The 12,295-nt window shown below is 49.3% G+C and overlaps 1 protein-coding gene across 1 annotated transcript in view; it reads right to left on the reverse strand.

The window, feature by feature from the left end:
- Positions 1 to 3,329: 3,329 nt before the first annotated feature.
- Positions 3,330 to 12,295, reverse strand: part of Nfyb (nuclear transcription factor Y subunit beta) — a 19,573-nt gene continuing 10,607 nt past the window's right edge. Inside the window, exons 3-8 of the mRNA XM_010631331.3 lie at positions 10,054 to 10,147; positions 8,968 to 9,098; positions 6,889 to 7,086; positions 5,742 to 5,823; positions 5,131 to 5,210; positions 3,330 to 4,794 (exon numbers count right to left, since the gene is read on the reverse strand). Of these exons, the coding sequence (XP_010629633.1) occupies positions 4,762 to 4,794; positions 5,131 to 5,210; positions 5,742 to 5,823; positions 6,889 to 7,086; positions 8,968 to 9,098; positions 10,054 to 10,147 (618 nt within the window). The 3' untranslated portion in view covers positions 3,330 to 4,761. The remainder of the gene's footprint in view (positions 4,795 to 5,130; positions 5,211 to 5,741; positions 5,824 to 6,888; positions 7,087 to 8,967; positions 9,099 to 10,053; positions 10,148 to 12,295) is intronic.

Consider the following 12,295-nt stretch of genomic DNA (forward strand, 5'->3'; position numbering starts at 1 on the left):
TCCCAAGCACTGGGATTACAGGCATGAGCCACGATGCTCGGCTTCTCTGCCTTTGTATTTTGAGTGTGTAGGAGACATACCTAAAGTAAGGGCAAAGGAAATATCTTTTTAACTTGACAACAGTTCATTATATCTATTTGATTACAAATGTAACTGAATGTATTTCTAGATCTTCTCATAAATCATGGCGTTTTTTGTCCTTTCTCTCGTCTTCTTGCCTTGTCTCTGTCCTTTTCTTACTGTTGGTTTTGGTTGTTTGGTGTACAGAGCCCTTGTTTTACGAGGTCACCTTGTGAGCCTCTCCTCGATTCAGGTTCCTTGATTGCCACCCACTGGCCCTGTCCCTGTCCAGGATCCTGGGTCTCGGTGCTGCTCCTAATGGCCCCACCTGAGCTTGTGCTGCTGCTTCCCCTTAAGTGTAGGACAGGGCTCAAGCCAGGGTGGAGACTGAGAACCTTGCAGAGCCACCACCCGGGTGGGTGTCACTGAGGCCACAGGTTCAGGTCACCGAGCACGAGAGGCCTGTGCTGGGACCCTCAGGGGTGTCGCCTCTGCCCCCAGGGCCAGCATGAGATGGGGGAATCTTGGTTTGCTGCTGGCTTACTTCAGTTTTCCTACTTCTATTTCTTTTTTTAAAGAATTCTACAACCTGTAATCCTAGCACTCGGGAGGCTGAGGCAGGAGAATTGCTGGGAGTTTGAAGCCAGCCTGGGCTACATAGTGAGACCTTGTTTCCAAAAAAAACAATTCTACAAATTCCTTGCTTTTTTGTTTTATATATACAAAGGAAACCATTTTATTTGTATATCAAAGACTAAGGGATGACGATGTAGTAAGGGTAAGAGTCGACCTCATGACCTGATCAGGTTTGCAGAGCTATGGATGATTAATCCCCATCCCATCCGGCAAGTCCCTTTCTTTTGTCAGCTCAGACACATTTAGAAAGATATTTTTAAAAATTTATATGACTTACGTGTTTTAGCACATTAGGTAACTGGAGTTTTTAGTGTCTCAGCTGTTTTAGAAATGAAGTCTTGAGCCGGGGATTTAGCTCAGTGGTTCTGCCGCTTGCCTCGCAAGCGCAAGGACCCAAGTTCGATCCCTGGAGCCAAAAAAAAAAAATTGAAATGAAGTCATTAAGATTTTTGGGGCTGGGGATTTACTCAGTGGTGCTGCCATCTGCCTTGAAAGTACAAGGTCCTGAGTTTGATCCCCGGTCTGGGGCGGGGGAGGTAATTTGTTTTCTCTGGAGTAGAAAATGTGGAACTTTGCTGTCCATAAAAACCACGGGAGGCAGTTCTCCCTGGAGGGCTGCAGGGTGTCCCCCACAGGGTGGGGTCAGGAGAGGGGGCACAACCCACTTTGTGACCCCGTCCTCCCGGCGTGAGGGACGCCGCCAGTTTCCCTAAGGGCCCAGGTGACCAGTGAGTGCCTCAGCCCGAGACCTGGGTTTGGATTTCTTTCTTGGACACTGGCTCTTCTGCTGCCGGCCTTGGAGCTCCTGGGTCCCTGGGACACCTGCCAGCCGGGCTTCTCGTGAGCCCAACGTGAGGTGACACAGGCGTGAGTGAGCCCCCTGGAGCCCTGACACCTGTGCGCCTGCCCTCCACCAGCTCACTCTGAAATCAGGGCCTGGACAGGTGCAGAGGGCAGGCACAGCGCCACCGCCTGCCCCCGGAACCGCACAAGAGCAAAGCTCAGGCTGTGTCAGGGGTGGTCATGGTGGGAAGAGGGAGGGAGGGCTCCTGCCACTCCTGCCCCCAGGCCGGTACACGGCCGCCTCCTCCAGCAGGGCCAGGGCGGGCGTCATCGGCGTGAATGCGGCCAAGAGTTCCAGGACACACAGCCTGTTCAACAAGGCGCCGGATGAGACGCTGCACAAAAGCACCCTGGAGGTCAGGGAACTCTGTCACTTTACTGTTAGAAAGCTTTCATCTTTCTGAGGTGCTGGGGATCCACCCTAGGGCCTTGCTGGGCAAGCAGCGCACCGAGCTGCAAGCTCCTACCTCAAAGGCCGAGGCCAGCGCCAGAGAACTGAGTCCATCCTGGCGCCACCTGGGATCATGGATGGAAAAGATTCTCTTAAGTTTTCCCGAATCCCAGTCAGGCACAGAAAGAAACCCCTTAGGACCAGGGACACACACCCACTCAGCGGGCGGCGCTATTTCCTGTGTTCAGTGACTGGTACAAACTGTTTGCAAATGTTCGAAAGGCTTTCTTTCCTGTGACGCTGAAGCCGAGGCCTGAGGGATGAGCAGGTGGGAGCGGCAGAGGAAGAGGACGGAAGCGCCAGGCGGAGGCGGCATTTCTGGCCACGCAGGCAGATGGGGACCTGGGGCCCAGAGGGCAGCGGAGCAGGGGACAGAGCGAGCGAGAGGGGATGAGCTCGGCGGTTCTGCGGCCTGCCTCACGAGCGCATGGTCCTGAGTTCGATTCCTGGTACGGGGGTGGGGGTCGGGAACCCTGACAGAGCAACCCAACTCCAAAAGGAACCACAAATTAAAACTGAGTTTTTAAACAGTGTAAGATGGGTCTTCACATCCAGGTTGCCCGATCAGGGAGACTGTAGCACAGTAACAGCTTGGGGTTGGTACAGGCCTTATCTATCTCATGCGTAAAAAAAAAAAAAAAAAAAAAAAAAAGTGTATTGAAACCTTGCAAGATTTCATTCTTGGCAAATGGTAGACCCTGCTTTCATTTTCCGTGTTCGGCGAGCTGTCCTGTCGCTCGGCCCACGGGGGAGCAGGTGACAAGCCCTGTGAGGGGCGGGATGCCGACGGAGGGAGGTTCCCCTAGGAGGGAGGGCAGGGCAGATGACACAGAAGGACGCGGCTGCGGGGCAGGCGGCACCGTTAGAGACCCTCGGACCCAAGCCCCACCACCTGTGCCCCGCCCCTGAACCTCCGCTCGCGGCACTCAGAAGATCAGTGTCTGCAGGTACAGGAGCGTTTTCAGGTAAACACAGGCACAGATGCACTAACACTCCTCGGGGCCTGAAGGGGTTGAATGCAGCCGGCTTCCCTTCCTGTGTGAGGAGGAGGCTGGACTTTCCCTCCAGGGCCGATCACTGCCTTTAAAAGTATTTTCTCACATACTGATTGAAAATTGAAAACCGTCCCATTCCGTTTTTATCTTTACTCAAACTGAGCCCAATCTGTAAAGCGCTGTCACAGTGTGAGCCGCGACGCAGTGACACACAGGCCACACCATCTGGCCAAGAGGCAGCCCGGAAACGCACCCGTGCGGGAGCTCAGGAGGGCGCTCGGCCTGTCTGGTAAACCAGCGGTCCAAGAACTTATTCCAAGGAAAGGCATGGAGGTACACGAGAGTCGGTGAAGTGTTATTTATAACCGTGAAAAGATATAAATAGTCCAAATCTCCAGTAGACAAATAAATTATGATTCAGTCATACAACAGAATAGTAAACCAACAAAAATGGTGCAGAAGACTAGGCAGACCTGGGAAACAGGTTCACAATATATTGTTGAGTGAAAAAAGCAGGTTACAAAACAGTATGCACAATATGAGCCCATTCTTATAAAAATATACATATTTTGCAAAGTAAAAGGACAAATGGTATTTATCAAAATATCAACATTGGTTATTTCAACACAGTAGGATGATTGCTGATTCCACTTCACCGCCTGTCCCTTCCTTTCCTACCGGACTTTTCTGCACCGAGGATTTTTAACATGGGTGGGGTGAGAGCGCCAGCCTCAGACCTGTGAGGCGAGCGCGTCTGGAAGGTGACAGCCACTCAAGCTTCCTGCTGGGCAGACCGCAGGACAGCCACCTTCCATACTCCATTTAAGAACAAAGAACAGATGAGAAAATACAAATCCTCACTTTCAACTCCGCAGTGCCACGGTCTAGGCTGAGTTCACTGCCAGGACCAAGACGGCAGCTAGCAGGACGGTGGTGGCCTGTTCTCCACCCGCCCACAGCACACACTGGTCTCCGCTCCGCCCAGTCGTGCAGGCCGGGGGGGCCCCGGGCGGCACAGGAAGGGGAACGCAGACGTTCGCCCCCAGACTCTGGCGAGGCCGTGGGGACACTCAGGGCACGCTCCGAGGAAACACCACACGGAGGGGCTGGGACTGCACCAAACGGACACTCGCCCGGCAGTCACGGGGATGGACTGGAAAACAAGCCAGGTCCCCAGAGGCTCCGGGGACTGGGGCACCAGCGGACAACACCTCCGTGTTCACACTCGGCCAACCACACTGCTCTATGACATCTCACCCCGAAAAGTGACTTTAATAAATACAGCAAAGGCTAAAAATCTAGCTAGGTTATCATGCAAGGTATTATAGAGCCAAGACAAACTCAAATTTATAATAAAGGCAATTTGCATTCAAAATGAACTCTACCCTTATGTTTTATTAAAAGGGTAAACATGAATTAACCCAGCTGCTTGCTTGAATTACAAAAGTAACATGATTCAATATGAAAATAAGAAACTGTCTACAAATCTCTGACAGTAATAAACTGCAATATACAATGCATACAGGCGTCACACAGAGCAACACTCGTACAAAACAAAAATATTTTAATACCTTTAAAATCCAAATTTTTCTTTAAAATCATTCATGAAAAAGATTCTCAAGTCAGAATTAACACCTCAATTAGTCAAGCATCAGGAAGCTACATTACAGCTACTTAATTTACAAGGACGTCTCTGTGTCCCTTCCACCGACGTCTCCTCCAGAATCGCAGCCCCACGCTCGCCTCGCCTCGCCTTCCCTCCGCTGCGCCCGCAGATCATGAGAACTGAATTTGCTGAACTCCGGAAATCTAAGGAAAGTCAAATCGAGCGGCAGCTAAGGAGGAGTTGAAAAGTAACACACGCACATGAACAACATTCATACAGCACGGACAGTGGGCAGCGAGTGTCATCTCTCACCGAGACCACACATCCCCTCCTCGAGCCAGAGGAGCTACTTAAATAATTCCTGTGCATCCCTAGAAACCTCTTACGCAAATATCAGCACGTGTCTGTTTACTTCGTCATTAAGGAAATACTACAGACAGTCCTATTTTGAGAAAATAACTTAATAACCTGTATCAGGTCTCTAGTAGTATGGGGTGTGCTAAAAGAGCCAAAGGCGACAGCCAGTGCCTGCCCTGTACCTGTTGGTAGGACGTTGTGTAAACCATGACATTCTGCTGTTGACCATCCGCAGTTATTAAGCCTGCCGGTAACTGGTTAGCTAGAAGTGAAAAACAAAAAGTTGGAGGAGGAAAATTATTGCATCCGCTTTCTCGGCCTGAACCTGAAACCCACTGATTCTGCCACTTACATCGTGTCATCTTCTGCAAAATCACTCAGTCAAACTTCTTACTTAAAAAAGCTCCCTAAAAGCACATTTTCCTACTCCCTTTTCCTCTTTTGGGACAAGGCAGTGGTGGGGAGGGAACTGGGGCCCCGCGGGAATGGTCCATGGTGACAGCTGCGAAAGAATCAACGCTCACCGCAGACCGTTATCTCTGACGCAGACTCAACAAGGAACCCTGGAGCTCGGACCGTGGTCACAGATTTCCCTCTGCACAATCTTATACATGAGCCACCATTCTCCTATTCCTATCTCACACGACTTCACCGAAACCAGCGGCCAGGAAGCCAGGCTGAGTGCTCGGTGGCAGGGTTCTCTGAGCTGCCGTCTTTTATCCCAAGACACCGAAGGGCGCGGGTTCAGAGGGCCCTCGGCGCTGACACCGCCCCACAGGCCCCGGGCTCTTACTGAAGGCCTCCTCCGTGAGCTCCTCGCTGAGGCCGTCCGTGGCCGTCACGGCGCCTCCAATTCCCTTCTCTCCTTTCATGGCCTGTGGAGGAGAAGGCACAGGGTCACGCGTGAACACGGCAGCCAGGACTAACATCCACGTCGTCCCACGGCTGAGACGAGCGATGGCCTGGGAGGCCCAGGGTGCTTATGGGTCTAAGTACGTGGATTCCACACAATTCAAAGGATAATTCCACGCCGCTCAACAGAGGAGTCCAAAACGACCCAAGTGACAGCTCTCCTCTCAGGCAACCGGGAAGCACTGAGAAGAAACAAGTTAAATTTAAGATTCCTAAATAAAAATGACCCTTTGAACTAAAGACCCCTAAAGTTCCATCTACTCTAAGGTTCTTTAATAGTGAAAATTTGGAAAAGTATCGTGAAGAATCTATACATTCTCTTCTTACTTTAATCGTTCCAGGCAGGTATTAATTTAATGAGATGGTCACACTAAGATATTAAGAATATATCTAAAAGCAGGTGAGTCCGACAGCCAAGTTGCACTGGGCCAACAGACAAGCTGTGACCTCAGCTTACTTCCATACAACTCACAGGCAAAGACAGCCTAAATGGAAGTGTAGAATTTGATCAATAAAGCTACAAGCTTAGTGATGCTTCTCTTTTTTGTTGTTTGGTTGGTTGGTTTTATTGAGACAGGGTCTCACTATGTAGCCCAGACTGGCCTTGAACTTGCTACGATCCTCCTGCCTCAGCCTCCCAAGGGCTGGGATTATAGGAATGTGCCACCGTGCCCGGTGATGCTACCTCTTTTAAATTCATAGCAAGTAATGTTGACCATTGACTGTTCCTAGGCCTTTCGATAATTGTATGACGAAGGTGCTACAAGGCTCACTGTACAGTTGAGAGGGCCCACGTTGTTTAAGTAAACCTGCCAGGGTCACGGGACTAAGACAGCCTGCGCCCCAGGTCCCCAATCACTGTATAACCATCCTGTCATCGTTGGCATAAGAGGAAAAATAAAAGACGTGCGGGTTAAATACTGTAATTTCAGGGACAAACGTTACATAATCTGCTACGAAATGAGATGTAAGCAGGTGGCACACGCGAGTGCGTCGGGCCGGGCGTCCCTGTGAGAGGCACTGCTCACCTCCCGGAACTTCTGCAGGTACAGCTTGAGGGGCTCCACGTAGCTGTCGAAGCCCAGCGTGGACATGGCGAAGAGGATGTCCTCCCCGTTGATCGTCTTCCGCTTCTCCTGGTGGCACCGCTCGCTGGCCTCCGACGTGATGAAGCTGATGAACTCACTCACGCACTCCTGCACACACTCTTTGGCATCTTTTGCAATCTGAAGGGAGGAAAACCAGAGGTAAATTTGCAGGAAACGTGACCATCACCTCCCTAACAGCTGCGAAGAAGAAAAGGTCAGGCTGCGGATTTAGCTCAGTGGTGCTGCCACCTGCCTCACAAGCACAAGGTCGAGTTCAAACCCCAGTACGAAAAAGAAAGAATAAAAGGCCACATACGACACAGCTTCCAGCTTCTGACGGCCAACCTTTAGTCTCATTTCAATGCTAAGTCTGAGTACCAATGTGTGCCATCAAATTCCAACCCCATGGGGCTACAGGTGTAGCTTAGTGGCAGAGGCTTTGTGAGCCCCTGGATATAATCACCAGCACCGCAAAACAAACAATTTTTTAAAAAATTAGTTGGTTGCCGGGCGTGGTGGCGCACGCCTGTAATGCGTGTAATTACAGCACTTGGAGGCTGAGGCAGGAGAATCCTGATTATAACTGTGAGGCCACCCTGAGCTACCTAGCAAATTCAAAGCCAGCCTGGACTACATAAAAGACCCCGTCTCAAAACTTTAACAATTCCAACCTCTAGTCAGTATAAGAACAAATACAATTTAGATATCAAAAAATCCACGGATGTTTTTAAAACCGTACACAGCTGAAAGCTGAGTACCCCAGGAAAATCACTGCCTCGGCGGAGTAATTTACAGCAAGGGCGTGGTGGGTACCCAGCAGGACCACTTCCCTGCCTCAGGACTTCACTCATAAAGACACTGAAAAATACAAAGCTAAAAACCCAGCTTACACAAGACTAGGAAGGAGTAAGACAGCAACACGAGGAGGGGATTTTACTACCAGGAAACAGGTGTCAGGTGTAGTTCTCCACCTTGCCTCGGCGACAGTGGAAACCTAGTGCTCATCCCGCAGCCCCATTCCCGCCCGAGCCTGCTCTGCGCCCTGCACACAGCAAACAAGGCCGCACACACACATGGCCAGGCAAATGGGCGACACTGTGCGGGCCAAGAGTTTCAGGACTTTTAGTAGTCGTGTTGGAAAAAACCAAAGTAAAACGAATTTTAATATTTAACCAAATATATCCAAGTTTTTCTCATTTAAACACAGAATCAAGTTTAAGACAAGACATCTGCATTCTCTCCTTCACATGAAGTCTCCAATGTCTGACTTTGTGCCTCTGGGCACGTCTGGCCCCGCCCCAGCTGTCTGCAGCCCAGCGGCCTCATGGTTGGGGGGCCGGGGCCCTGGCGTGCGGGGCCCAGCCTCTGCCAGCTGCGTGCTTCTCCCTCAAACACAGCGAGGACCTTCCTCAAACTGGAACTTCAGGCTTGGTTACGTATTTTAATAGCATCTTCACTTGTGAGCTCTATTACTTTCGCCAAGTATTTTTATATGCCGTAATGACAGTGGTCACTATGTAATATGAAACAATTTACATCAAGTGTGAATTTTAATCCACCAAGTGATGAATGGAGTGGTATAGCTTTAAAAAGTGGTTCTAAGAAGACAAAAGTACTAAAGTAAAATCATACCAGCTGAAATGTGTATTAACACCTGTAATTACGTAAAACTATTTGTATCCTTATAACAGGCATTTTTAAAAAACCTGACTACATACCTGTTGCAGAGCAGTCTAACGTAATTTCAATGAGACATTATAGAAGCTACGACTCTTGTCTGCCCAAACCTGACAGTTCTGCCAATGGACCTGTGGTACAGCCTCAGAATCTATCTGACCTGCCTCCAGGGACACCGAGCTGGAAAGAACACTGTTCCGTAACTGCGTGTGGAGAAATAAATATTTGATTTGCTGAAAGGTCAAATGAACTGGGATCAAAGCTAGTTACTGATTTAACTACGTATTCATGTAGTTTTCCATTTCTCCCCCAAAACCGAGTTGAATTTTGCCTCTGTGTTACCTTTCCTGTTTGAGGTATGGCATTTTTCATTATCCTGGCCACATTTGCAATGGGAAGATAAATATCTTGCTCTCTGAAGCTTTCTTTTGAACCATTTGTGTCTTCGTGATCGTTCATGCTGTCCTCAGTATCTAAAAGAAACAGAAACATGTCAGCTTTAGAGTGTCTCAGAATTTTGACTCCGAGATAGAGAAACTACCTGAAGTGACGTTCCAGTTGTTTGTTCCACTCTAGGGATCAGGACAGCGGTTCTTTCCCCAGTTTCCTGAATTTCTTCAAAAGAGCTCAACCTCCCCGCCCAGGTTCAAAGTGGCCTCTCCTCTCCTGACACGCTCCGGAGTCTGTGCGCTTCTCTCTTCCCTGTGAAGACGCCGGCCCCATCCCCAGGACCTTCCATGAAGCCGGGCCCCACAGGGGCGCCGCGGGCTGGAGGCGCGCGTCCTGCACACCCAGTCTACCGAACTTGCACACGCGAGCTTGGTAACCGCGTGACAACTCCCGAGAGGTTTACACAAAATCCTGCGCAGAATGGGAGACCTAGACTCACACATTACTGGCCCAGCTGCATCACTAATGGAATTGTCCTGCAACAAAGCCACAGCAGTGAGCGGCCAAGTTTTTCTTAAGAAAATGAATTCCCAGAGGATACAGCTTTAGACACAGCGGACGCCACCAGCTTTGTCACGCACGGACCAGCGCTGGGTGCTGCGACTTCTCACTGTGCTCACCAAGGTGCTTCAGCTCGTCCCAGCTCTGTTTCGTGCTGAAAACAGCATCACCACCACGGCTTCAGGAGGAAGCACTGATCCCCACATGTCCTAAAATACACTTTAATTCGCAGTTTTCCAAAACACGATCCCACAAAAGTAATCGTTCCGGATAGGCTAACATAATACTGCAAAGTAAGTTCGCACAGCAGTACTAGAAATGGTAGCGATTCACCCATCAAAGAACTATTTTATTTACCGAATCAACGGGCTAAGAATCTCTCACACTTAGTACTTAGACAGGAAGTCGGTAAGAGGAGTTTCTTCAAGGCGCTTCTGGAGCAGCCTCCCGCCCGGCTGGGGCTGCGGCAGCTCTTACCATCGTGCGGCTGGATCACGTAGTGGCTCCCTCCGATGTAGTCCGCGGAGATCCCTAGCTGGGAAGCGTCCGTGGTAGAACTGTCGCCGTCCATCTAGGGGAGAGAAAGCCTATCAGCGCCCCTCGGGAAGGCCTGCACTGGAGACGCCCGCCCAGCGCTCTCAGACTCCCAGGGAGGGCAGGACGCTTCCACAGCCCTAAGCCTACGGAAAGGTAAACTGGGTTTCTCCTGGTGGAAACGCTTCCATCACTGGCCAATGATGCGAGATTCCCCGTCCTTCTTGCGAAAGTGATAAGCACCCTCTCTCTCCAACTGTGTGACCCTACCGCGTACACAGGCAGACGCGGCTGGGCCGCCGAGGGCCGCGTGCCCTTCCGCTCCTGCCGCATCTCGGATTCCGGCGCAGACAGCATCTCGGCTTACAGCGGTGCTCACACCCAAGGGCTCACGACGCCCGAAGCCAGCGGAGGTGAATCCGCTCCTCCCTGCCTCTTGTGCTTTTTTCCTTCTTTACAGACAAAAAGAAAAGGCAGGGCCCAGGGAGATGACTTCTATATACAGACAAAACATTAAACCACCGACAGCAAGAGCCAAAGTGGCTACTTAAAGAAAACTCTACTGAATTAATTTTACTTAAAGCTACAAGAATTCCAAGAGGGAAAATCTGGAAAAAGGTGAACCACAATGCTCTGTTTCACATCACTGACAGAAGCTCCTGGAAGGCTCTCTTGCTTTGCAAATAGGAACTGGGCCCTTGTGAGGAGAGAGATTAAAAATATGTCATCTGAATGGGGAAAGTGCAGCAAAAATTAAGCAGAACATACATGTTTCTGGGACGAAGAAAGGATACTGTAGCTGATCTAAAGTTTTAGTTTGTTTGGTTTGTTTTTTGAGACAGGGTCTCACTATGTAGTTGAGACTGACCTAGAACTCACTTTGTAGCCCAGGCTGACCTAAAGGTTTATTAAAGCCCAGTAGGCAATACAAACTTAATGCTACTAACTGCAAATTTTAGTCCTTATATAATACTTATCTTCTCCACTTCTGTTGGATTTTTTAATCTAATGCTAAGAGCACTGGGCTCGTTTCCCAGTTTTCAGTAACATGGCATTTCTTTCATCCATCTGTTGACTTCGGTGTCTAATTTGTAGATATAGATCTATTCCCACAATTTCTATAGTTGCTTTAAGGGGAGATAAAAGTAGAATTAACATGCCTTTCATAGTCTATGAAAGCACAGACTCCTTATTTATTCATTACTTTTTAGGGGTACAGAAGAAAAAACTTTCAGTGATCTGATTCTGACTCTGCTGTTATAGCTTGGGTCTCGATGTCCCCCCAAAGCCTCGTGTGCTCACAGGTGGGGCTCTTCAGAGTTGGTTAGATCTAGGGGGTTTGAATATAGACTATGGGTGTGAGACAAATGTATTAACCCACTGACTGGCAAGCATAGTTCTGGGTGTGAGTACTTAGGGAAGCCTCGCCCTGGGTGTGGGTGGCATCAACCATCAGGCTCCTAGCCTGGACGGAACATGTAGAAAAAGGAGAAGAAAGGCTGCTGCTGCTGGCAGATACCTGCCTGCCCTGCCAAGGACTGTTTCTCCTCTGTGATGTCCCCTGCCTCGGAGCCAGCTGAGTATGATGGAAACCTCTACAAACTGTGGGCCAAAGTACCCCTCTCCTCCTTTAAGTGGTGGGTATCGTGTCCCAGTATTAAGAAAGTAACTAGGATGCCTACTGACCCCTAAAACAAGCATCATTAGCAGTTATATGTAAATACACACAGGTCTGCCATTCCCATCTTATGCTGACATGGATGAATGTGAAACATGACCAATACATGCTCTTTTGGTATCAAAATGAAGGCAAGACTAGGAGAGTAGCTTTCTATGGACATGATGGTAGATTTATGAGCTAGGCAAGGCTCTGTCAGGGTAGCTGGGAGGTGACTGGTTTTACAATGACTAAGGAAGGTAAGTGCAGGAGACAGGGCTGCAATGTTGTTTCAGAACCGTCACTGGAAACCAATCTGTGTTTTGCCAAGTGGGGACCAGTAACAAATCCTTTGTTAAATCAGTATCCACAGCTAGCAGTCTTAACGTCAGCTGAGGAGCAAGACCTGTTCAAACAGCCAGGCAGATCTAGAAGATGAACGCATTTCAATACATAGCAAAGGCAAAAAAATTTTAATTATATCTAAAAAAAAAAAAAAAAAAAACATTAAAATTTGTTAGCGGGGGC

Source organism: Fukomys damarensis, unplaced genomic scaffold (assembly GCF_012274545.1).
Source record: "Fukomys damarensis isolate Sample0158 unplaced genomic scaffold, DMR_v1.0_HiC HiC_scaffold_15, whole genome shotgun sequence".
Classification (NCBI taxonomy): Eukaryota; Metazoa; Chordata; class Mammalia; order Rodentia; family Bathyergidae; genus Fukomys; species Fukomys damarensis.